The following is a 24,346-nucleotide window of genomic DNA, read 5'->3' on the forward strand; positions in this document are numbered from 1 at the left end:
ATTTTCTGCTACAAAAATTTCCATAGCTATTTTTAGCCCACAACTGTTGCATAAAGTATTTCTTCCATAAAAGGCTCTCACACTTACAAATATAACCTCGAAATGATCTGCTGGCAAAAAAAAAAAGAAAAAGAAAAAGAAAGAAATTTATTTTAGACTCAAATAGAAAAGAAAAAACAATCCAGGAAACAGGATATCTGCAAGTATCTATTTAGCAGGAAGCCCTAAAAAACAAAACAAGAAAAGCCCACACATACTCGGGGGCTAGGCTGAGTTACACGAGAGAGCACGTCACTGTGTACCTCGGGCTTCAGGTCTCTGTGCACCACGCCGACATCGTGCATGTGGCTTACGGCTGAAACGAGCTTCCGCATGATGTAGCTCGCTTCGGTCTCGCTGAAGTGCTTCTTTTTCTTAATGCGTTCAAACAGCTCTCCCCCGTTCAGAAGCTCCATCACCAGAAATGTGTGAAGCTAGATAAGAAAAAAGATTAACATGGAAGGCTATGTTCATGAAGGGGAGCGCATTTATGTGTCAAACATTCCTTGACTATTAACTATCGGCAATACATGTAGAGAATCCCTTGGAAAAATAATCAAGAGCAACCGTTAATATTTTAGAGGAAAGAACTGAAGGATAATGCGGCTTTTTTAGAATTCTATTTTGGTAATGGAAAATTTCAAGTACTGCAGTGAAATCTTTATATATCCTTTCCTTGACGAATTCTTTCATTTGAATTCCCTTCCAACCCTCTCGATCAAGTTTACGTAGCTATCTTTCTTGTTAAAGTGTGACCTGGTGCTGATAATAATGTGAAATTGTCTGCTTTAAATAAGACAGACGATTAACGACAGAGTATGGGCAACTGCCCATGGGAGGCCTGACATACCCAATGAATGGCAAATTTATCTTTTTAAAAAGGTGTTGTTTCATGATGTCACTTTGAACCTCCTGTTAGGGCTCCACAGATTAGTTTCAGGGTTCCTTGTTAATACCCATAACTCACTGTTTTGTTTTTTTTTAATAATTACTTTGGATACCAATGGCATTATCTTAATTAAATACATTAAAAAGTTATTTATTTACTATGCTTTGCATACATGTCCATAACGAAAATAACACAGGAGCAACTGAAAAGGAAAGGAACTGTATCAGCTCTCAAACGGACACAAATATGTCATTTAAAGAAAGACAGCCAATCACCAGATTCACGTGCTAAGTATTACAGAATCACCATCACTCAACAAATATGTTTCCTTTTGAATTAGCAAAATCCTCCCTGAAAGAAAAAGCTTCATAATTATCCTGTACAAACTGGGCAAATTTTAAAAGGTGCACCTTTTTAATAAGAGAATTGCTTCCAGGCTATCAGAGATCAAGCTAATGTGAGTTTCAACATATGACAAACAAGGTCAAAGTTGAAGGTCTGTTGCAAGCATATGCCAGTGACCAAAAAAAAAAAAAAAAAAAAAAAAGGGTAATACCTATAAATGGTTTAAAAGATAGGTTTTAGGGGCGCCTGGGTGGCTCAGTTAGTTAAGTGTCTGACTCTTGATTTCGGCTCAGGTCATGATCTCATGGTTCATGGGGTTGAGCCCCATGTGGGGCTCCGCACTGATGCTGTGGAGCCTGCTTCGGATTCTGCCTCCCTCTTTCTCTGCCCCTTCCCTGCTCTCTGTCTCTTCCTTTCAAAATAAATGAATAAACGTTAAGAAAATTTTTTTAAAGATAGGTTTTAGAATCAACCCTGGATCTGAATGCCACTTCTGCTACTTACTTATGACCTCGGGGATGCTACTTAACCTCTATAACTTTAGGACCCTTACCAATAAAATGTAGATAACAGTGAGAAAACATACGTGAGACAGTTCAATAATGGCCCTCAGAGATGTCCATGTCCTAGTCCCCAGAACCCGCGGATGTTAACTGACATGGTAAAGGGACTTTGCGGATGTGATTAAGGATCTTGAGATGGGAAGACTGTCTAAATTATCCATCAGAGCCAACAGTATGGGGTGGGTCTACAGAAATAGGAGATTGGAGAGATATACAGAGGGTCAGGGGCCAAGGAATGTGGACAGTCTCCAGAAGCTAAAAAAGGCAAGCAAATGGATTGTCTCTTGGAGCATCCAGAAAGGACTGGGCTGCCAACCCCCAGACGTGACACCAGTGAGACTGACTTTGAACTTCTGATCTCCAGACTGTGAGGTTATAAACTGGTGGCACGTAGGTTTGTGGTAATTCGGTACAGCAGTTATAGGAAACGAATACAGATCATCGTACACGAAGTGGACCATATGCTGCACAGGCAGAGGCTGAAGACCCTCACTAATCAATTTCGCCTGTTCGTTGAAGAGAAGACTGTGTGCACTTGGGGATGATCTTGGCAACCGTGTCACCAACACGGGAAAAAAATCATCCCAGGTGTCAACAAATGGACAGCAGAACGATTATGTATTTGTACGAGTATATACAGCATTACATCATGAGACAACTTACATTCGGCAACTCTTCAATATAAAAATGGCAAATGATCAAGTAATTAAAAAAAAAAAAAAGGGGGGCGCCTGGGTGGCTTAGTCGGTTAAGCGTCCGACTTTCGCTTAGGTCATGATCTCGCGGTTCGTGGGTTCGAGCCCCGCGTCGGGCTCTGTGCTGACTGCCAGCTCAGAGCCTGGAGCCTGTTTCAGAGTCTGTGACTCCCTCTCTCTCTGACCCTCCCCTGCTCACGCTGTCTCTCTCTCTCTCTCTCTCTCTCTCTCTCTCCTAGAAATAAATAAAACATTAAAAAAAAAAATTAAAAAAAAAAATGGCAAATGATCAATTTAACCTGTGGCATAAAAAAACGGGAGGGATGCAGTTCCTGAGCTCTGACACCCGCCTGAACATAAGAGCTGGGACGGGGCTGCAAACCCCAGAGCGGGGTGTCGAAGGTCAGCCACCAATCCCTCGACTGATTATGTGAATCACCTTCAGGAAGAGACTATCCAGGCTCCCTCTAAGCACCTCCACCTCCAGTGGACTGGAGACTCACTACCTCAACTGCAGTCAGGTAGCCCCGGGAGGTGGATGCAGTGGGAGCACAAAGAGCGGCTCTGCCAACTCCTCCCCTCAAAGACCTGACTTTTCTGACCATGAGAGCCAAAGGCCAAGTAGACGACAGTGTTAGTTTTGGGTGCTTGCTCCCCTGCTGTGCGAGCCGGGCCATGCTGCTGCCTCCCTTGAGGCAGCAGAGCAGAGCGATCAAAAGCTTGCTCTGCAGTCGGACTGCTGGGGTTCAGGGCCCAGCGTTACCACTTACAGGCTGTGAGATCCTGTTACTTAACTTCGGTGAGTTTCAGTTTTCCCATCTCGGGGAGTTACCTTATATAAGGCCTGAATCACGCACGCGGGGTCTGGTGCGGTACCTGGGCCGAGTGAGGTACGCAGCGCTAACGTGTGGCAGTCACTGTGGTTAAGCTGTCTCATTCCAGCGCTCTGGGAATGCTCGGTGCGGCGGAGCAGCGGGCCCCGGCCTAGCCAGGACACGCTGGTGTGGCAGCACCGTGGAGGAGGCCCAGGCTTTCCCCACTGGGTGCTCATGGCCCTGCCGTGTGACCACGGACAGGGCTCATGACCCTTCTGAGCCTGCTTCTACTTTGGTAAAGTTAGGGGCAGCCGCCTCCAGGACTGGCTTGGGCTTTTGTGCTTAGCACGTTGCCTCAAGTAGGACCGCGTCGTCCCACCCAGTCTCAGGGCGAGAGGTGTCAGTAACGGAACAGCTGTGGTCCCGGAGGGCGGCAGTGGCGGGGCTGAGGAGACACGGACTTGACGCGACGGCATTCCTCCCACATCCAGAGCTACGTGCTTCTGCAAAGCAGCGCCCGGCTGTGGTCTGAGTGGACTGCCATCCGGAGTGAGGGGAAACGGGGTGCCCTTGCCCGTTTGCTTCGTCTTTGCTCTGGAGCTTGCGTTAACTACGCCCAAGACTCTCTAAATCCTAATTCTAGGAGCGAAAAGAAAGTCGAAGGCTGACCGTTAACGGACTCCTGAGAAGCCCAGGGATTAAGGTGCGGTGGACAGTGGCAGAGCCGGTGGGGGGCCCAGCAGCTGTGACCCACCCAGCCCTCGGCCCTACGTCCTTGTCACATATGCCCATGACTGAGTGAGAAGAGCAGAAGTGAAAGGGAGCAGTGGTTTTGGGTGTGGGCGAGAAGTTTCTCTGCCCTCTCCGGTGGCCAGGTCGTATCCCGCATCTCTGACTCTGACCCCGGCGGTGCCAGCTAAACTGGTAAAGAGTAGAACCCTCTGTGTGAGTCAGTACGGACAGAAAAACAGCGTGACGTACCTGGTCATGGAAGACTTCGTGCAGTTTCACGATGTTGGGGTGCCCTTCACAGAGCTTCAGAGCTGTTATTTCTTTCTGAGTATTAGCTTCCAGCCTACAAGGATGAAAGTGGTCAGCCTCCACGTACATACCTGCTTCACCAAGTTTTCATGCCCATATTATCCCAAGCCTGGTCCCGTGTTTATTTACAGCGTATTCAGAATGTAAGTGTTCAGGTATCACAATGAGGTTTCCATGACACTAATGAGTCACACTGCCCACCAGAACAAGCAATGCGTTTTTCCTGAGAAAATGATTACTTCTGAGTCAGAAAAGAGCCCATCGTGAAGAAATGGGTGTCTTCCTTGCCTGACATTTTGGTAGTAAGAATGCATAATCATAGAGGTAATAATGAGTTCCCAAAACAACTAGCTGGCTCCCAAAAGCTGCCAGCAAATTGCTAAGTAATTTCAGAAAAAAACAAGTATTTCAGATACACAACTATTAGGAACGGCAACAGCTGCCGAAATGAATGGGCAAGTCTGATTATGACTGCCACAGAAACGCTCTCACGGTAGACTTGAAAGCCTGTCACGCCATGATTTATGTCTCCAATGGATTACTTTACCAGCAAACATCTATTAGAGTCAGAAGGATAATGGATCAGCTAATGAGCTGAATGGCTACACCCAGGGGTAAAAAGCCTTACAAGAAACCATTGATTTCAAAATAAAAATCTTAATTTACAGAATTCATTGACCAGGATGAATCCATACAAAAGAATGCCAAAGGATGCCAGAAACGGTCCCTACCTTTTGCTGATTATTTTGACTGCGAACGGTTGGTTACTTTTTTTGTGTACGCACTTTCGACATATTGAGAAACTTCCCTCTCCCAGCGGCTTGTCCTTCAGGTCTAGGTCATAGTGCTGATAGAATGGGGAGTCCTGATAAGAAACCAACATCATTTACCTAAAGAGAATACTAGGAACTGGGGCATCCGGGTGGCTCAGTCAGTTGGGCATCTGACTCTCGAAATGCGCGCAGGTCATGGTTTCACAGTTTGGGGGTTCAAGCCCCGCATCGAGCTCTGTGCTGACAGCATGGAGCCTGCTTGGGATTCCCTCTCTCTCGCCCTCTCTCTGCCCCCTCACCTGACTGTGAGCTCTCTCTCTCTCTCAAAATAAATAAATAAACTTAAAAAGAAAAAGGAAATACTAGGAACACAGAGGGATAAATAACATAGAGTAAAAGAACATTATTATTTTTTAAAATATTTATTTATTTTTGAGAGAGAGCGAGAGCACGCACATGAGTTGTGGAGGTGCAGGCAGGGGGACAGAGGATCTAAAGCGGTCGCAGTGCTGACAGCAGCGAGCCCAATGCAGGGCTCAAGAGCAAGAACCATGAGATCATGACCTGAGCGGAAGTCGGATGCTCCACCAACTGAGCCACCTGGGCGCCCCCTAAAGAACATTATTAATGTTAATAGATACGCGTGGAATATATTTATAAGCTTCTAAGGTCCGGCTTGCTTTAGATCATTTCTACTTTCATCTGTATCATTTTTTAAGATATGTAATTTGCTATACAGTAAAAAGGAGTTCACTGAAATGGATATGACCAATTCTCTAGGGCAAATATTCCTATTTTCATTTATTTGTTTCTTAAAATCGCACCTTAATCAAATGGTAAGCCTATTAAATTCATTGGCCTTACAATGTTAACTAGCGTTGGTATTTAAATCATAACCGTGTCATTTAATTAAGCACATCTATACCTTCATCATCGCGCTCCTGGCGACACTCGTCACTCCAGGGCGATCGACTCCTGAGTGGAACTGGAGAGGATCGATGACGGCCGCGTTCCGCGTGAACAGAATAGAAGGAGCAACAAAGGAATAGCCCTAACGAAGAAAAGGAAGAGTAAGGAACGAGGGTTTGCAATTTTCCAGTTTAGCAGAGGCCAGACTGTAATAATTTCTTTTTCTTAAATGAAGAAAAAATGAGTGAAAAACATTCAAATAGGTGTGGAGATGAAATCTAATTTTGTTTTCTTTGCAATCTAAACCACAAGGTTATTTCAAAGCAATGGAAACAGGCTTTTCCGAAGGAGATAATGCCATCTTCTGGTAGAATTAAACCAATTCAAAATTAGAGGCGGAAAAACCTTCCTTCCAATTCCACCCCCAATGGCTGACTCAGAGCCGGAGTTCTTTTGCCCTGCTGACAATGTTCGCTCAGGAACACAGGTAGCTTCTCAAAAAAGGTAGAGTTAAGGTATTTAAACAAAGTGGTCTAAGGGCTATTGTTTTCCAAGCTCGAAAAATAGCAAGTTTAACCACGGTGACTTTCTAATTTAGCAATTAATTTGACTCTCATTACATTTCCTTAGACTAAGAATTTCAAATGGAGTTTTAGAAAAGAGATGAAAATCAAATGGCAGAATGATACACCAGAATGAACCAAAAGTGGCATAATGACGGATGATAAATCTGTTCAAGCTAGAACACTGACTACTTTGAGAGCATTTTTTAAGCACCTACTATGTGCTCAGCCATGTGTGCTAGACGTTAGTGTCATTAAGGTCCAGAGACACAGCCCAGGTGACCAGATGACGTGACACTAGTGGTATACTTACGGGGGTCCAGAAGTGAAGCTCTGATAGCTCTCAATAGTTTTTAGTGGTTTTAATATTTTAATAGCTTTCTGATACCATTTAATAGTATTGTAAGTCTTAGAAAGACCCTTTTCTCAGTATAAAATCTTTCCTAAATCTTTTTTAGGAGTTGGGAAGCAATTAAGATTACTCACTGAAGATAAAGAATCAGATAATACTTTTTATGAACTGAAGACAGTTTTATTTGGATAGAGGTAAAATGAAGTAGTCTTGTATTCTTCTACAAAAGAGTCTGAAGAGGAATAAAACTTCAAGTAAAGAAAATCAACACTTCTTTACATAAAGAACAAACACTTAAGTGATAGCTACTATCAACAGACCATAAGCTTCAGTTAATAATTGGCAACATCTCCATATGTAATCATTTTGACGGGATTGGAGAGTCTTGTTTTTAAGATGCCAAGAATGCTTTTATGTGGGAAAACGAATCTTTTCTTTCACAGCCCGTGGGGCTGCCGCACAGGAGCGCCCCCTCTTGGAGATTACCTGAAACAGCCTCTCGGAGCTCTGGGGCAGCGCCGCAGGGGAGTAAGTGGGATCCATCTCCGTGAACTCTTCTGCAAAGTTACTCACATCTAATTCATCTCGGATGACTGGCTTAAATGGGGCGGGCACTTTTTTGGCGGCTAAATCGTCCCAATTAATTTTCTAAAACAGACAAAGAAAGTGGGTACAAAGTACAGACCAACGAAGTTGAAATATTTTCTGAGAATTTTTCTGAGACTAACACAGATGGACTTGGATTTTCTTTGGTTAATAGGGAAAGAGCACATATTTGAAACCAATGATTAAAAACATGTTTTTTTTTCCCCCAAGCATGAGCATATTTTCTGACTGCAGTTTATCACTCCATTCAACGCCATGCCTGAATGAGGAGACTGCCTTCCGTCACTGTGGGGTCTGCTGTGTCCTCTGGGAGACACCAGGATATCCTAATTCACCCAGAGGGATAAGACAAAACCTGAATTATAAGTAAGGGCTTTTCAATGCTCTGTGAATATGAACGCGGACTCTGAGGAATATTCCTATTTTCCAGAGGCAGTGTTAGGTAGTTCTCTTCCTATATCTGCTTTCCCTCCTGGTCATCTGGACAGACTAGAAAATAAACTCACTGTAAGTCACACACTTGTTTATGTCTGTAAGTTTAAGTGATCTTTATCATACTGATGTAATCACCCTTTTCTCATTTAACTCTGTATTCTAGCTTTTTAAATACTGCTTCTTCTCTCCCCCATGGGATAATCCGAGCCCCCGTTCCTTCCATGCCAGTCACTTACTGTCTGTAAACTGCTAAAATAGAGCAACTCTGTGCTCTATTTTCTTTGTGCTCCTTCTGTCTCTTAAAACAACCTCAGATAATCCTTATGGAATCAAATCCCACAGCTATTCTATTAACGTATTTCTTCAAATCTGATTTCAGAGAGTGTTGATGACTTTCGGGAATTTAATCAACTAACACAAAAATGTTTTTATTACGCCCTCTTGTGGAGGCAGTGGAGAAGAAACCATCGGATTACAGATCCTCCAGTTTTCCAGCTCCAGTGGGCTTTAGAGATCATTTAGCTCACATCTCTTTCAGATCCAGATGGAAAGTGAAGCCGGAAGTAAGAACTAACCTCTTCGCTTAAACATTAACTCATGGAAGGGTCAGTCTCTTGATTTTCTAGTTAGTGCTCTGTCCTCTGTGTGGCTGTAATGTTTTCCATTACAAGCATATGATTTGTGCTTGGCTATTTATACATACATTAAGAGAAACTTCTAGAGTAAAGGGGTAATTTAAAGAAATATATTGTTAGCAGGAGAACATTTAGTATGTAGAAAACTGCCGTTATGCTCCTCTCCACTGCCTCTCCATTTAGGTCTTTATAAGTTGGATTCTGGTCTTTCCTAAAGAGTCCTTGTCATTTAAAAAGCAAGGCCACTAAATAACCTAAAGTTACTATTTCAAGCTAATTTCTGTAATATGAAAGACATATTGTAATAGTCACAAATATAGTGGACCATGGTAAAAATAGATCCTATGTAAAAAAGAAAATATGATGGGGGTATTTTGCTTGAGCACGTTCTTGAATTTTGCCTTCTTGTTACATTTTAAGCAGAATTTCTCAACAAGGTATTTGAAATAGTTTGTTCAACTATTAATCTTTGTAAGCCAAGCTAATTTATGAAATGTACCTACTGAGAAGTTAATTTTATTCTAAATATATTTCTGTTACTGAACTTCTCTGTAAAGTGTGCAGTAGCATTTTTTAATGGGTTACAATGGAGACACTGGTGCTCTTTTTTTGAGTATAGAAATAAAGAGCGGATGGCTCAGTTGGGTAAGCATCTGACTCTTGATTTCGGCTCAGGTCATGATCCCAGGGTTGTGGGATTGAGCCCCATATCGGGTTCTGTGCTGAGCATGGAGCCTCTGAGATTTTCTCTCTCTCTCTCTGCCCCTCTCCCTCTTCCTCTGGCCCTCTCCCCCTCTCCCCCACTAGTGCTATGTCTTTCTTTCTAAAGTAAAATTTAAAAAATACTTCACACACAAAAAAGAAAAGAAACAAAAGAAGGTAATTCTTATTCTCAACCATTATTTGTTTTTCTGGATTTAAAAAAACAATAGACAACATAGAGGTTACAGTAGCAGAGATTTCCTCTGTGTTGTTGTGCTGTTTTTATTTGTCCTGGTGATGATACTGTAAAAGCTCAGTTTGCAGAATAAAAATAAAACTCAGATGGTCCCTTTAGACCGTAAATATTTAAGTCATGCTTACTGAGGTGATGAAATTATTTAAAAGTCATAAGCTCAGGGTTTTAAAATCCAAGGTCATGGTATCCCAGGCTGACCACTTAGACGTAACTAGCTAGCCAAGTCAACCATCATAATTCTTTTTCTCCAGTTAAAATTTTGGGGTTTTTTGGGTTCATTTTTCTAAATTGAGCAAACTAAGTTAAGCAGACGTATTGGTGCTTTCTAGAATGGTCTCATTAGGTCTCCTCAGAATAAGCAATAAATAAATAAATCTGTTACAGATATATAACTGAGAAATAGGTAGATTTTTAATTTTCTGAGATTGCTCCTGACAAAAGGAAAAAGCATAAAATCACTGTCTAAAGGGCAAAACACACTGGTGGGAACGGCTCATGAACTGGGGGAAAAGTAAAAAATAAAAGCTTCTTCAGCCCATATGCCTAAATTTCAAGATCACAAATAGAAACCAATATTCAAAACTCTAACCAATAACCATATGGAAGACTGAACGTCATTATAGTCCTCCCCACTCTCACTTCATTTAGGGAGAAAAAGACCTTTTAGGTGTCTCTAAGTAGAATTCTTTTTGTTTTTTTTAATGTTAATTTATTTTGAGAGAGCGAAAGTGAACGCGGGGGAGGAGCAGAGAGAGAAGGAGACAGAAGACCCCAAGCAGGTTCTGTGCTGACAGCAGAGAGCCTGATGTGGGGCTCAAACTCACAAAATATGAGATCATGTCCTGAGCCAAAGTCAAACGCTTAACTGACTGATCCACCCAGGCGCCCCTCCAAGGAGAATTCTGATCCTTGGATTCCTACAGGATCCCTGTCAAAAAAAAAAAAAAAAAAAAAAAAGGTGCAATGTATGTGAAAGTAGGGAGCAAATATCTCCAAAAGGGACCATGTTCACTCATTTCACCAAGAATGCCAAGCACCCTGTAAACGGCAGGCCATATAAAACCATTGGTTCAATAAATTTCACCTGAAAAAAGAGATGTTCTTTGATTTCATCCGCATCCCGTGGACCACATCCCAATCTTTTCTTGGGATCTTTCATCAAAAGTCGCTGAATCAGGTCTTTAGCTAAAGCGCTCATTTCTTGAGGATATGGAGGCTCACTTTTTAATATTCTCCTGTTGACAGATAAAACTTGCTATTAAAACAACCAGAGGATGAAGTTATAGTGACGATATTCTTAGCAAGACAAGTATCGTGCACCACACTTCGAAACTGAACTCTGTGTGAACAACGGAGCAAGAGTATTTAAAACGAGATACCATGGGATCGAATTTCTGAAACCAAATAAGCAGAAACAAAAAGTGTTGGATCATTTTTCAGTGTAAGTCACTCCTAATGGGAAACCGCCACCCCAAATATTTAATTGGGGAAAAAAATGAAGGCTTGGGACAGGTTAGGCCTCGACTGGACTCTCTGATGAAAGATTTTCCAGTAGAAACAACTCCTCATAAACTCAGAGAAGTCAGTCTGGCACTCAGATTTGAAAGGACAAAATCAGCTTCAACCATACCCTCCTCTCTTCTCCCTCCCTGTGTGCCAGGGAACAGTGGGGCCGGGCGGAAATGGGGAGGGAAGGGAGGCCAAGGCAGGTAGGGTCAGAGCCATTTGGACATGGCTCCACTCCTAATATCTGGAAATGAGCACCAGACCTGGGGCTTTTCATGGAATGAAAGCACCTGCTTCATTATCTGCTACCATCAAATAGTCAGGTAAGCCCTATAAGGAACTCAAAGGTAAAGTCTACTGTTTATTATGGAAGGTGAAGCATTAAGACCATCAAGTTTCTTGATGAAATATTTGAATTTATTCTAAGGTCACAGAAGAAATCAATACAAGCCAGATGTACCTTTGCCCCTGTGAAAAGGCAGATGAATAATGAGAAAGAATAATGAAAGGGACTGATTGAAATTAAGAAGCTTAACACAGTATACATGGAGATAGTTCCTCCTTTATTTGGGTTTGCAAAAAGATTCCCTGTTGTGCATCAAAATATTAGTGACCGTTATGCAACAAAACCAGGTAACATGTTTGTAAGAGACAGCGCAGGGTGGTAAGCACATGGCCTCTGGAGCCAGACCGAATTCAAACTCTGGCTTGTTGCTAACTGGCTGGGTGACTCTTGAGAGTTAATGAACCTCTTTATACCACGGATTCCTTAACCTAAAATGGGTATCATGACGCTTAAGTGAGCAAAGACATGACCTACAGTGGTTAGCGCTGTACGTAGCAAGCCCTTGACCCGTGTGCCCTGCTCCCTGTTACACTCCCTCTGGCTACATGAACCACAGAGAAAACCACAGCCAGAAGCCACTGAGAAACAGTGAAGTGATAGTGGAACTCTAAGTTTTCACTAAAAAATTCTAGCCGTGCTATTCTTTTCAAAGCTAACCCCGCTCTGGCACTCCATGCTGGGAGTGTAAGAAAATCTGGGCAGAACAAGGAAAAAATAAGCAGGACACTTTTTTCTTTAGGATTCTTTCGTGTTCACCCAGGGCTCACAGCGGGTCAGGGTTTTCTGCGTTAGAGAACATCTCCTGGGATCACCCTGTTTCTGAGGAAAAGCTCAACAGAAACTTTTCCATGTTCTCCACCTTTCGTGTGCTTTTTGCAGGCAGAGACTCTCTGTGTAAAAACGTCAGGCAATAGATAGCCTGTTGCTGACATTCACGTCCGCTGGGTCAGGGTGTAGAAATCAGCGTGTTGGCCGACACCATCGGGAGGCACTGATTCCGTAGGTCCATTACTTCTTACACCGGAGCCATCGGCAGTTGCTGGAAGTCTCCTCCGTACCAGGCACTTTGGCAGAGCGACGGTCACGTCAACCCTGGCGGTTCATCCACAAAAGGAGGGGCATCAAGAGAGCAGGGAGCACCCAAAAACGGGGATGGACCCACTGAGATGCCGAGCCGGGAAGAGGGGCAGAAGGAGACCCCGTGTACAACTTGGCGGGGGGGAGGCCTGGGCACGCAGACAGCACTGGTGGGCGACCGAGGGCAGCAGCAGGTGCCACACGCAGGGAACTTGTGTTTGAGGTTGGGAAGAGGCAGGGAGCACGTCAGGAAGGCACGGAGTGGAAACCTGGAGGGGTTCCTCGCAGCAGCGCTGTCGAGGGGACAAGAAGGGCCACCAGCGGTGGCCCCAAAGCTCCCCTTTCCTGGGCGAAGGACCACGGCCAGAAGCAGCCGTGGGAGGCCGGGCGGGCGATGGGGAGCAGCCACTCCGGCTTGCAGGCCTGAACGCAGGGGCCACGCAGGACAGGCCACAGCAGCAACGCTTCTTAGGCTCCTTGTTGTCCCGGTGAACGGAGTGGCACGGGTTTCCTCGTGCGTGGAGAGGTTCCGAAGCCGAATCCCGCGGAGAAGCGGAGGGCCAGGAAGAGGACCAGAAGTGGAGGTGGGCTGGTCAGGAGACAGAGCCGCCAGCAGGCTTAAACCTCTTCTCCAGGGGAAGATGATCGTGGATTTACCTTCCTCGTCTGCTTCCTCGAAACGCCCTGGGCCAGGCGCATGTGAAACGCCTGCTGTGCCTGGTTATTGTGAAGTCACCCCTGAGAGGTGTGAGCAGACGGGACTATTTAAAACTCAGAGAACACAAGCTTCTGGGTGTTGTCTCTTACCCCAAGGGTGTCCTTGCGGCGAGGGAGGGGGCGGTGGAAGCTGTGCACAGGGGAGTAAGAAGATGCGTCAGTGCTGACCATCCTATGCGGTGGTTCACACCCAGCCACCTGCTCTCGTCACTAATGGTCGGGTGCGCCCTCTGTGGGCTGGCCAGCCAGGCCAGGTGACTGCAAGGACCGCTGGTGAAGGGGTATTTGATGCTGTCAAGCTGATTCCCTGCGTTTCCTGACCTGTATCTTAGAAAGCTAAGAGAGCTGGTGCCAGATTCAGCCTATAGTGACCTGTGAGTATCAATGTCAGTCTGAAGCCCAGACCAGTGCTGTTACCCAGAATGCTCACTGCAGAAAGGGGATGCAGGTGGAGGATGCTCATGGACGTCTAGCCGCGACAGTACTAGAGCATCCTGCAACAAGGGCCGGGAACCATTTCTCAGGTGGTGTTGCCTCTTCACTGCTTCGAATGTGCTAGATTTCTGAATTGGTAATAAACCAGAGATCTTTCTTTCTAGCTTCAAAGGAAATCTGGGAGACTCCAGAAATAAACTGTAATGGGATGGGGCCCAAATAAATATATTTTTTAAATTAATCAATTAATCTATTTTAATAAATTTTTATTATTTATTTATTTATTTTGACACACACGCACACACACACACACACACAGCAGGGGAGGGGCAGAGAGAGAGAGAGAGAGAGAGAGAGAGAATCCCAAGCAGGCTCTGCACTGCCAACTCGGAGCCCTGTGCAGGACTTGAACTCACGAACTGCAAGATCATGACCTAAGCCAAAACTAAGAGTCAGAAGCTTAACTGACTGAGCAACCCAGGGGCCCCGGGCCCAAATAAAACTTAAAGCTTTCTGTAAAATCAGAACAGGCTCTGAGTTGATATATCACATTAAACACTTGTGTTTGTTATCATTTAATCCATACAACAGTCCTATCAATAGGCAGCCATTATTATCCCTGTTTTAAAGGTAAGGAAAAACTCCTTGCAAATCAAGAAATATACACACAAATTAAAATTTTAACTTGATATTCTAGAACATAGATGATTTTAATATTTTTTTGCAAGAATAAGCAAATGACAGAGCAAGGAAAATTTTGGAACATAAAATAATTGGGAAGGATTTGCCTAACTACATGTTAAAATGTATTACGAAACAAGATTGTAAAAGTGAGGTGCTAGCAAAGCAAATTAACAGAGAAATCACATGAACAGAAGAGACAAATTGAGAAACACCCAGGTGTATACACAAACCTACGTTGTTTTTGAAAAGGGACCAGCCAACATGGGTATTGCCACACTGTTTGACAAATATGTTGGGGAAACCAGCTATTTGGGAAATAAAGACACAAAGCAAGACCCTTGCCTTATACCACAACCTGAAATAAATTCCAGATGGATTAGGAATTACATGGAAAAAAGTCAAATAAAATTAAAATCTATAACATAAAATGAATATACAATTTCCTTCTCTTCATGAATATTGTTTCTGAAAACCTCTGTGGTCAAAGAAATTCACATCTGATTAGCTTCAGAATGTATGGATTGGGGTGCTTTGGTGGCTCAGTCAGTTGAGCATCCAACTGTCTATTTTAGCTAAGGATCCTAGAATTGTGGGATCAAGCCCCACATCATGCTCTGTGTTGAGTGTGAAGCCTGCTTAAGATTCTTCCTCTCTCTCTCTCTCTCTCTCTCTTCTGCCCCTCTACCCACCTCCTCACATACTCTCTTTCTAAAATGAAAACAATAACAACAAATGTATGGATTAAAGAGTACTAACACGAAGATTAAAATTAAAACTATGATGGGGGAGGGGCGCCTGGGTAGCTCAGTCAGTTAAGTGTCCAACTTTGGCTCAGGTCATGATCTCACAGTCCATGGGTTTGAGCCCCGTGTCAGGCTCTGTGCTGACAGCTCAGAGCCTGGAGCCTGCTTCAGATTCTGTGTCTCCCTCTCTCTCTGCCTTACTCACTCTCTGCCTCGGTCTCTCAAAATAAAATAAAGACATAAAAAAAAATTTTTTTTAAACTATGATGGGGAGCAAAATGGGCAGATGGGTAGATATAGAGCAAGCAAGAAGGGTAAAATAGTCACGGCAGAATCATGGCAGGGCATAGCCAGGTGTCCACTGTGACAGGTATTTGAACATTTTCATATAAAATGTGGTGGAAAAAGCAAGCTTATGAAAGTGTGCATGTGTTTCTTATGTTCACTAAAATAGAACAAATTGGAAGTATCTCAACAATGGTGTCAGTACAGTGGGCAAAGCTCACCTGTCACCCCACTTAGGTCTTTGCTCAAGTGTCCCCTTATCAGAGCAGCCTTCTCGAACCATCCTAAAAATACCTGTGTCCCCTCCTTCTCCATCCGTCTCCTTTCTTTTCTTTTTCTTCATGGCATTTGAAGACTATTTCTATATATTGGTTGATTACTCTTATCTCTCCCAGCTAAAATGGAAGCTCTAAGGAAGTAGAGATTCCTTTTTTTTTTTTAAAGACAATTTTGTTCTGTGCTTTTTTCCCTGGGGCCTAGACCATTGCTTAGCATACAACATGCCCTCAACATACATTTACTGAATAAACAAGCATCTGATTGTTTTCCATTGATGATACTTTGCTCACTCAAGATCTTTCTTCCTCAGTTGCAACAGATGCCTGTAGATAACATTTTTTCACCAATGGCATGCCTTAACTTGGGGTGTTCCTTTCTATTTGTCTTCCATTTCAAAGTTCACAATCTTTCCTATTTCATGACTTAACATTGTTGATTCTCCTTTCCTGGTTCCCATGTGGTCCCAGAATTACAGGATTACTTATATGCCTACCTGAGCTAGGTAAAGTTTCAGTAAATTTCACTTACTCTAACTAGATAAGAATATTATGGGGGCATCTGGGGGGATCCGTCTGTTAAGTATCAGACTTTGGCTCAGGGCATGATCTCACAATCAGTGTGTTCGAGCCCCACGTCGGGCTCTGTGCTGACAGCTCAGAGCCTGGAGTTTGCTTTGGATTCTGTGCCTGCTTCTCTCTCTGCCCCTCCCCCACTTGCATTCTGTCTCTCTCTCTAAAATAAATAATAAACATTAATAAAAAAAATTTTTAAGGATATTATGATGCATCTACTCAGTGGTATATTAAACAGTTGCCGCAAAATTATGTTTATAGAGTCTGTATACATGAGAGTGCATATAACTTCAAGTCAAAACTGGAAAATATAAAGTTATATTTCTACTATAAGTACAGCATTATACAGGTGTAAAAGACTAAAAGGAAATACATCAAGATATTGGCAGTGCTGGTCTCTGGGTGTTATTACTGGTTTCCCTTACGCACGTTTTAAACTATAATGAACATTACTTTTAGAACAGGAATGAGAATGAACTTGACTTACAAGATCACAGACCCACAGAGAACAGCACACATACATGGCAAAGGGGTCAGGAAGTCTTGACCCCTCTGTGGGTATTTCCCACTGCCTAAAAGGCCTTCTTTTCTACCTTCAGCCTCTGTGAACCTTGTGGGTCCTCCCAGCCCAGCCCATGCTGTCTCTCCATCATGAATGCTTCCCTGACGCTCTCAGCCCCCAGGGTCCCCGCTGCCTTTGTATTTTCATGGCAGTCATCTCACCACTCAAGTACTTCTCAAAACTCCCTGGTATTGGGAACTGTCGTCTATTTATTCACATCTTCCTAAATAGGAAGCAAGGTTTCTAAGGACAAGAACTCTGTCTCTATCTTTCTCTTCTGCCTTAGGAGGTAAAAATTACTCAGCAAATATTCCAGAGATTAATGAAATCAATCACCCCGCTGTCTGGGGCCAGTACTTCCCAATCCCTTGCCTGAAATAAGCATCCACCTCACTAGGAAAGAAACAAGCAGCACAGAACCAAGTGTGAGCCATGGGACAGCATGAAGAAACTTTCCAGGAATCACTCTGGACCTGACTCCAGTCTCAGTGCCCAGTAGCTCTGAGTTCTTAGGCAAGAGAAGCCTCAGTTTCCTTGTCTGTAAAACAGCACATACGGCTACCTGTTTCCCAGGGTTATAAGGATGCCAGGAAATGATATGTGGGACTGTTCCTGCTCTCAGACACTGGCTGCCCGGAGGGGACACTTCCATTTGGCTGTTACTGAATCCTTCCTTGATCCACCTACCCTGTGTTTCCTTAGACTTTGCCAGTAAGAATAATAAAATGAGATTCTTTACCTACTCCTGCAAAATCTGGGACTCTACTCAAAACCTCAGCCAGTAATTCCTGGGAGCCCCCAGGGCATGTCTTAAGTGAGCTATAAATACCCTTCTTCACTCTCACAAAAAGCATCTCCTTTCCTCCTCTTGCCTCACAAGCCACCTGGGAGGTGCTCAGTCTTGCCACGGCTTCTGGTGCAGAAGAGAGAACATTTCTGTTCCTTGTGAGGCTTAAGGAAGTAAAGATGTATGCACGATCTTGTAAAGATTTTGGCAAAAGGGCTTTCTTTTCAACATATAGCATCTTTTCCCTAAAAGTGATGGATACGACCTAGACTTGACCCCTCTCACCTCCCATGGCCAAGGCCTCTGAGGGCCGAGCTGATCTGCCTGGGTTCCTCCCCTTTGCACTCTTGTGTGCTTAGTGGGTCTACCAGATGGCTTTATCAGACATGCCTGAATGTGTCTTTTTTTTTTTTAATTTTAAGTTTTTAATTTTTATTTTTCTGAATGTGTCTTAATGTGGGTGCAGTTCAGGCTACAGCTGGACCCCACTACACTGACTACGGTTTTTGTTGGCAGACCTCATCCCTGTCCTTCTTCCTTTTCCACTCTTTTCTGTGACCCTGACGATGCTCACGAAGCTTTTACTTCACCCACTCTGTAATCCTGCTGGAGCGCCTTTCCTTAATGGGCAAGATGAAAGGGATGCGAGATGGGGGGAACTAGTCAAAACCACCTCAAGAAACACAGATGCTGCTACTGGGTACAAAAATACAGAAAATGAGGAAGAAAAGAAAAAAGTGAACGGTGCATTGAGAATCAAGAAGCCTTTATAAAATACGCTGATAAAGGATTTTATCATGAAAATGTAAGAAAGATACGAAAGCCAAGGGGGAAAATGATCTCTTAAAACAGGGCAAGAAATAATGATGCTTGTTCAAGTTATTCCATGCGTAACTCTAAAACTGAGACATCTGTAAACAGAACATTTTAAAAAATGCAAATGAGCTAATCTGAGGTCTTACTGACTAATCAGCAGGCATAAAAGAATACAAGAAAATTACTATCTTAATTTTGTTTTAGAAGACCATAAAGTCACACAAAATCAACGTAATTCCCTAAAGACAGACACTCTTTGGGAGGACAAATAAGAAATTAATCACCTAAGCCAGAGGTCGGCAAACACTTTGGACAGACCCATGGCAGGCGGATTTCTAAGATGATCTCCAAGGATCTCGGTCTCCTTATATTCAGTTATCACCCCCTGTAATCCCCTCCCTTCAGATGTGCACGGGACCTGAGGACTTGCTTTTAAACAATACTACCAGTAAAGGTGACAGGGGTTAGGTTACAAAACGGTCCAGTCCCTCGGAGACGGTTTCCATTCCTTCCCAGCTTACATGCTTTGAGGAAGCAAATGGTCAAGTTAGGCCCATGTGGTGAGGGACTGAGGGTGGTCTTTGGCCCACAGCCAGCCAGGAACGGAGGCCCTCGATCCAACAGCCGCGACGAACAGAGTCCTGCTGACAAACACACATGCTTGGAGCAGATCGTCTGTCTCCCAGGTGAGCTTGGGGACCACGACAGACCGCAGGTGACCTGGAAATGGAGGGTTCAGCTAAGCTGTGCCCAGATTCCTCTTTCCCCAGGAACTCTGAGAGAGTTAATGTATGTTGTTTTAAGCCACCGAGTTTTGAGGCAGTTTCTTACTGGACAATGGATAATGGATAACCAATGAAAGGCCAGACAATAAATACTTCAGGCTTTGTAAGCTGTGTAGTCTCTGGGCCAAACTATTCATCTCTGCTCCAATGGCCCCCAAAAAAGCCACGGGTAAGGCCCCAATGAAGAAGCCCAGCTGGGTTCCCATAAAATCTTACTGATGGACAGTGAACCTCAAATTTCATAGAATATTCACATGGTGCAAAATATAGTTCATCTTTTGACTTTTTCAAGCATTTAAGAAGGCAAAGCCAGCCCCCAGGCCACACAAGAAGGGGCAGCAGGGTGGACTTGGCCGGTGGGTTGTAGTTTGCTAACCCCTTGACCTAAAAAGTGCAGCAAGAGCTCTGTTTAGTATTACTTTGATAACACCTAGACCTGAATTTACAGAACACTATGCTTATGTACAATGAAACACACTAATAAAGCCTATTTTACTGACGGATAATGAAAGGCCAAATAAACATCTCATGGCAAATATTTTCTACATTTCAGAGTCAGAGAAAATGAGGCAAAGAAACACCCGTCAGAGATGATGGAAGAATGGCAAACAGAACCTGTATGTTCTGATTCTCAGGTGAGGACACAGGATTCAACTCTCATGGATTACAAAGCCCCAGGCAAGTAAAGGGGGGGCAGGCAGAAGAACTGGTGGGGAAGCTATGATCAGGTAGACCCGTCTCCACAGAGCCTAGGAGAAGTTCTACATGGAAAGGGAATAAAGGCTAGTGGGAGACACACAAGAAAAAGCACCCACCACATACATGAACTAAAAGTAAGACATGGACTCAGAAAAGCTAATGAAAGCTTTATCCTAGATAAAACTATCTTCAACTCCCTAAAGCGATGTCTGGAAGAAACAACAGAACAACTCTAGGTTCTTTACATGTTTTTAAAGCTTATTTATAAAGGACAATCCTTGGGACAAGGATTGATGGGCAGAGGTTAGAGGAAGCTGATTGCAACTTATGTTAAGGGGGCAGGATTTTATATAACTGAAGTTGTTCAGTGATGGAAGGGGATTCCTTGAAAATACCTTACATAACTGTGCCTAGCACACATTGATGGTAGTCAGACAGAAGACAGACGACTATCAGGACTCTGTTAAAGGGATTCTTACATCAGGGAGAAACTTTTCCTAACCTTCTTTTTTTTTTTAAGTTTATTTATTTTGAGAGAGAGAGAGAGAGAGAGAGAGAGCGAGCATACATGCATGTGCAAATGCATGCAGGGGAGGGGCAGAAAGTGAGGGAGAGAGAGAATCCCAAGCATGCTGTACATTGTCAGTGCAGAGCCAAACACAGGGCTCCATCCCACAAACCATGAGATGATGACCTTGAGCCAGTATCAAGAGTTGGACACTTAACCAACTTAAACCACCCAGGGGACCCTTCTCATTCTTATTACATTTTGAAATCTGATATACCAGGAAAACATTCTTGCTCTCATTTTAGGCTAGTCTAGACAACACAAGGTAGACAACTTTTGAAGCACCTCAAGTCAAAGCTCTAGAAAGCATGCAGCGTTCAAAGAAGATCAAAAAATTAAGGAAGGGAAGAATTCAATGATGAAAAAAGTCCTTGGCTAATGAAGACAGGCGACACGATAATGATATATTTATCTGAATGGTACATATTCCCCTCACTTTTTAAAATTATGGGTTTTTTCTAATTGAAATAGAGTTGACACCCAATGTTATGTTATTTCAGGGGTAAAGCATAGTGACGTAGCAAGTCTGTACTGTTATTCTCTGCTCACAAGTGTAGCTACCATCTGTCAGCATATGACACTATTACACTACCATTTACCTATTCCTTATGCTGTGCTTTTCATCCCCAGGATTTATTCATTCCATACTGGAAGTCTGTATCTCCTCCCCCTTTACCCATTTTGCCCCCCACTCCTCCAATCTCCTCCCTTCTGGCAACCATCAGTTTGTTTTCTGTATTTATGGGTCTGTTTCTGCATTTTTTGTTTGCTTGCTTGTTTAGCTTTTTAGATTCTACATATAAATGAAATAATATGGTAGTTGTCTTTCTTTCTTTGACTTATTTCACATAATACTCTCTAGGTCCATCCATGATGTTGCAAATGGCAAAAATCTCAATCTCTTTTATGGCTAAGTAATATCCCATTGTACGTATGTTGAATGGTGCATATTTTTAAAAGAACAGACTATGAAAGACTTTACACTGGGAAGACAATCCGAACGATTACTTTGAAAGGAAAAGGTAGTTTAGGATAACTGAATGATTACACGGTTTATAAATTTCAGTAAAAACAACAAAAACCCCCAAACCATGAAATCACAGGTCAACACTAAGCTTTAAACAAAATTATTAACATGACAAAATGGATAATTAATTGATTAAAGGAAACGAATCTTATTTAAGCTCTTGAAAAATAAGTTCTAATTTTAAGATTTTAGACACTTGGATTCAGGCTCTCTTTTTCTTTCTAAAACCAGAATGTCAAATGATTGACCTAAAGGCAATAAAAGCAATTTAAATTTGAACATCACATGGCTCAGAATATTCCTGCTATCCTAAGCAGCAATATATTACCTCTCTGCAGGCAGACCAGTAGAGGACAGGGAAACTATAAAAAGGTGACTTCTTGCAGATAAGGAATCAGAAAGTGGGGAATCAGTCAGAGGAAGCACTATTTAACATTGTCAGGTGAAGGCTAACCTTGTACCTGTCACCGTGACAGGTATGACCATGCAAAGAAATTCTCAAGCCCATGACCACGGTTTCCTATAATTCTGAAGCATTTTCAGACTGGCAAAAGGCTCATTTAAAATAAGCAAAGTCATAATTAAAAATTTTAATAACAGGCATGACTTTATAATTTTAATAAGAAATATTACTGATCACTTCACTTTGGTATTAAATAAACTGAAACAGTGAGAAATTATTTCCTTCCTAATCTGTACTATAATAGGCATGTTTAGAAAAATTTAAGTTAAGTTGTTTTAAACTAACAGTGATGTACAATAAGCTTCCAACATACAAAGTGTACCCTTTGGTAAGTTCTGACATCTGTATGCACCTGTGAAATCATAGCCATAAAGTAAGAAACATCGATACCCAACCACCCTCCAAAGTTTCCTAGTGTCCCTTTGTTGTCTCTACTGTCCTTCCCCAGTCAACTACCCCTGAATGAATTCCCACATTTGAGGCAGTTTGTATACCACAGAACTTCTTGAATAAAGGGGAAGATGAGTCACCCTGAAAATAAAACTGTTAATCTTTCTCTTGGCCTTCCCCAAAGGAGCCCAGAGCTTTTTAATGGAGGAACCATTCTCATTGGTGAGAAGGAAATAACCAGACTTCTGAGGCCTACTACTGGACTCTGGCTCTAATTCCAGGAGACCCCAAAAATCACTGTGGCCCACCAGTCAGAGTAGGGGCTTATGTGGTTGTGAGTTCAAGCCCTTATCAGGCTCTATAGTGGCATGAAGCCTACTTGGGGGAAAAAAAAGTTCCAGCAAAGCAAACTAAAACAAACAAACAACTTATGGGGTGCCTGGGTACCTCAGTCATTCTGGGTGTCTGACTCTTGATTCTTGCTCAGGTCATTACCCAAGGACCGTGGGATTGAGTCCCAATCGTGGGACTATGGGCTCAGCATAATGCTTGAGACTCTCTCTCCCTTTGCCCCTCCCCACCCTTCACACGTGTGTGTGCACTCTGTCTCTAAAATAAAACAAGATATTAATCTCTACCCAATGTACCATCCTAGTTTAAGTTGTTATCATTTCTTGCCTGAACAACATTGATAGCCGCTTTACTGATTAATATCTGTTATATAGATGAAGTCTAGGGATACTTTGGAGGTAAAATTCATTGTATTTGGTAATTAATTGGATGTTATATATTTCTGTATTAGAATTTTTTGGTGAGCATATAGTACTTTTGCAGACCAAAATAAAGTTACTAAGTGAATAAAAGAGGCCTATAACAAGAAAAAAAAATAAAATAAAACAAGAAAAATAAAAGAATAGGGACTTATGGAGATCAGGTGACCAATGGAGTTTCAGCTCCATCTCATGATGGCCTTAGTGGGTCCCTGACACCACCCTGTGGTTATTTCCCCAGTTCCAGAATGCATACCAGGAAGAGACATATTTAGCAGCCGGCACAATCCCATATTAGTTCCCTGACCTGTGGAGTGAAGGCAATTATAGTGGAAAAGGCAAAATGGGAGCCATCAGAACTGCCTCTACCTAGGAAAATAGTAAAACCAAAAGCAGTATCACATTCCTAGGGGATTGTAGAGATTAGAGCCAACATCAAAGACTTGAAAGATGTCGGAATGGTGATTCCCACATCTCCTCGCCTATTTGGCCTGTACAGAAGACAGATGGATCCTGGAGGTGACACTGGAGCACTGTAAATTGACTTCAACTGCGGTGCTGTGCCAGATGTGGTTCCGTTGCTTGAGCAAATTAACACACAGCCTGGTACACAGCTACGGATCTGGCATATGTCTTTTTCCCTACCACTGTCCATAAGGCCCAACAAAAGGCATTGCTTTCAGCTGGCAAGACCAGCAATGTACCCTCACTATCCTACCTCAGGTATATCAACTCTCCAGCCTGATGTCGTAACTTGGTTTGCAAGGCTCTTGATTGCCTTTCTCTTCTGGAAGACACATACTGATCTGTTACATTGATGACCTTATGCTGACTGAAGCTGTTGAGCAAGAAGTAGCCACTACTCTAGACTGATTGGGAAGATACTAGTATGTCAGAGGGCAAAAATAAATCTCACTAACATTCAGAGGCCTTCCACTTTCATGATTTCTAGGGGTCTAGTGGTGTGGGGCATGTCAGATACCATTTCAAAGGTGAAGGAGAAATTGTTGCATCTAACCCTTCCTACAACCAAAAAAGATGCACAATGCCTAGTGGGTCTCTTTAGATTTTGGAGGTAATGTATTCTTCATTTGGGAGTATGGCTCCAGCCTGTTTACCAAGTGACCTGAAAAGCTGCTGTTGAGGGGGGCCCAGAACAAAAGAAAGCTCTGCAACAGGTTCAAGCTGCTCTGCCACTTGGGCCACATGTTCCAGCA

At 43.0% G+C, this 24,346-nt stretch overlaps 1 protein-coding gene across 2 annotated transcripts in view; it reads right to left on the reverse strand.

Moving 5' to 3' along the window:
* The window catches only part of RPS6KA5 (ribosomal protein S6 kinase A5), a 179,614-nt gene that overhangs the window by 17,698 nt on the left and 137,570 nt on the right, over positions 1-24,346 (reverse strand). For both annotated transcript variants that reach the window (XM_039232507.1, XM_039232508.1), the window contains 6 exons: positions 10,703-10,853; positions 7,471-7,632; positions 6,086-6,211; positions 5,119-5,252; positions 4,328-4,421; positions 303-473 (listed from right to left, as the gene is read on the reverse strand). In XM_039232507.1, coding sequence (XP_039088438.1) covers positions 303-473; positions 4,328-4,421; positions 5,119-5,252; positions 6,086-6,211; positions 7,471-7,632; positions 10,703-10,853 — 838 coding nt within the window. The remainder of the gene's footprint in view (positions 1-302; positions 474-4,327; positions 4,422-5,118; positions 5,253-6,085; positions 6,212-7,470; positions 7,633-10,702; positions 10,854-24,346) is intronic.

Source organism: Hyaena hyaena, unplaced genomic scaffold (assembly GCF_003009895.1).
Source record: "Hyaena hyaena isolate Hyena2069 unplaced genomic scaffold, ASM300989v1 scaffold_67, whole genome shotgun sequence".
Taxonomy (NCBI): Eukaryota; Metazoa; Chordata; class Mammalia; order Carnivora; family Hyaenidae; genus Hyaena; species Hyaena hyaena.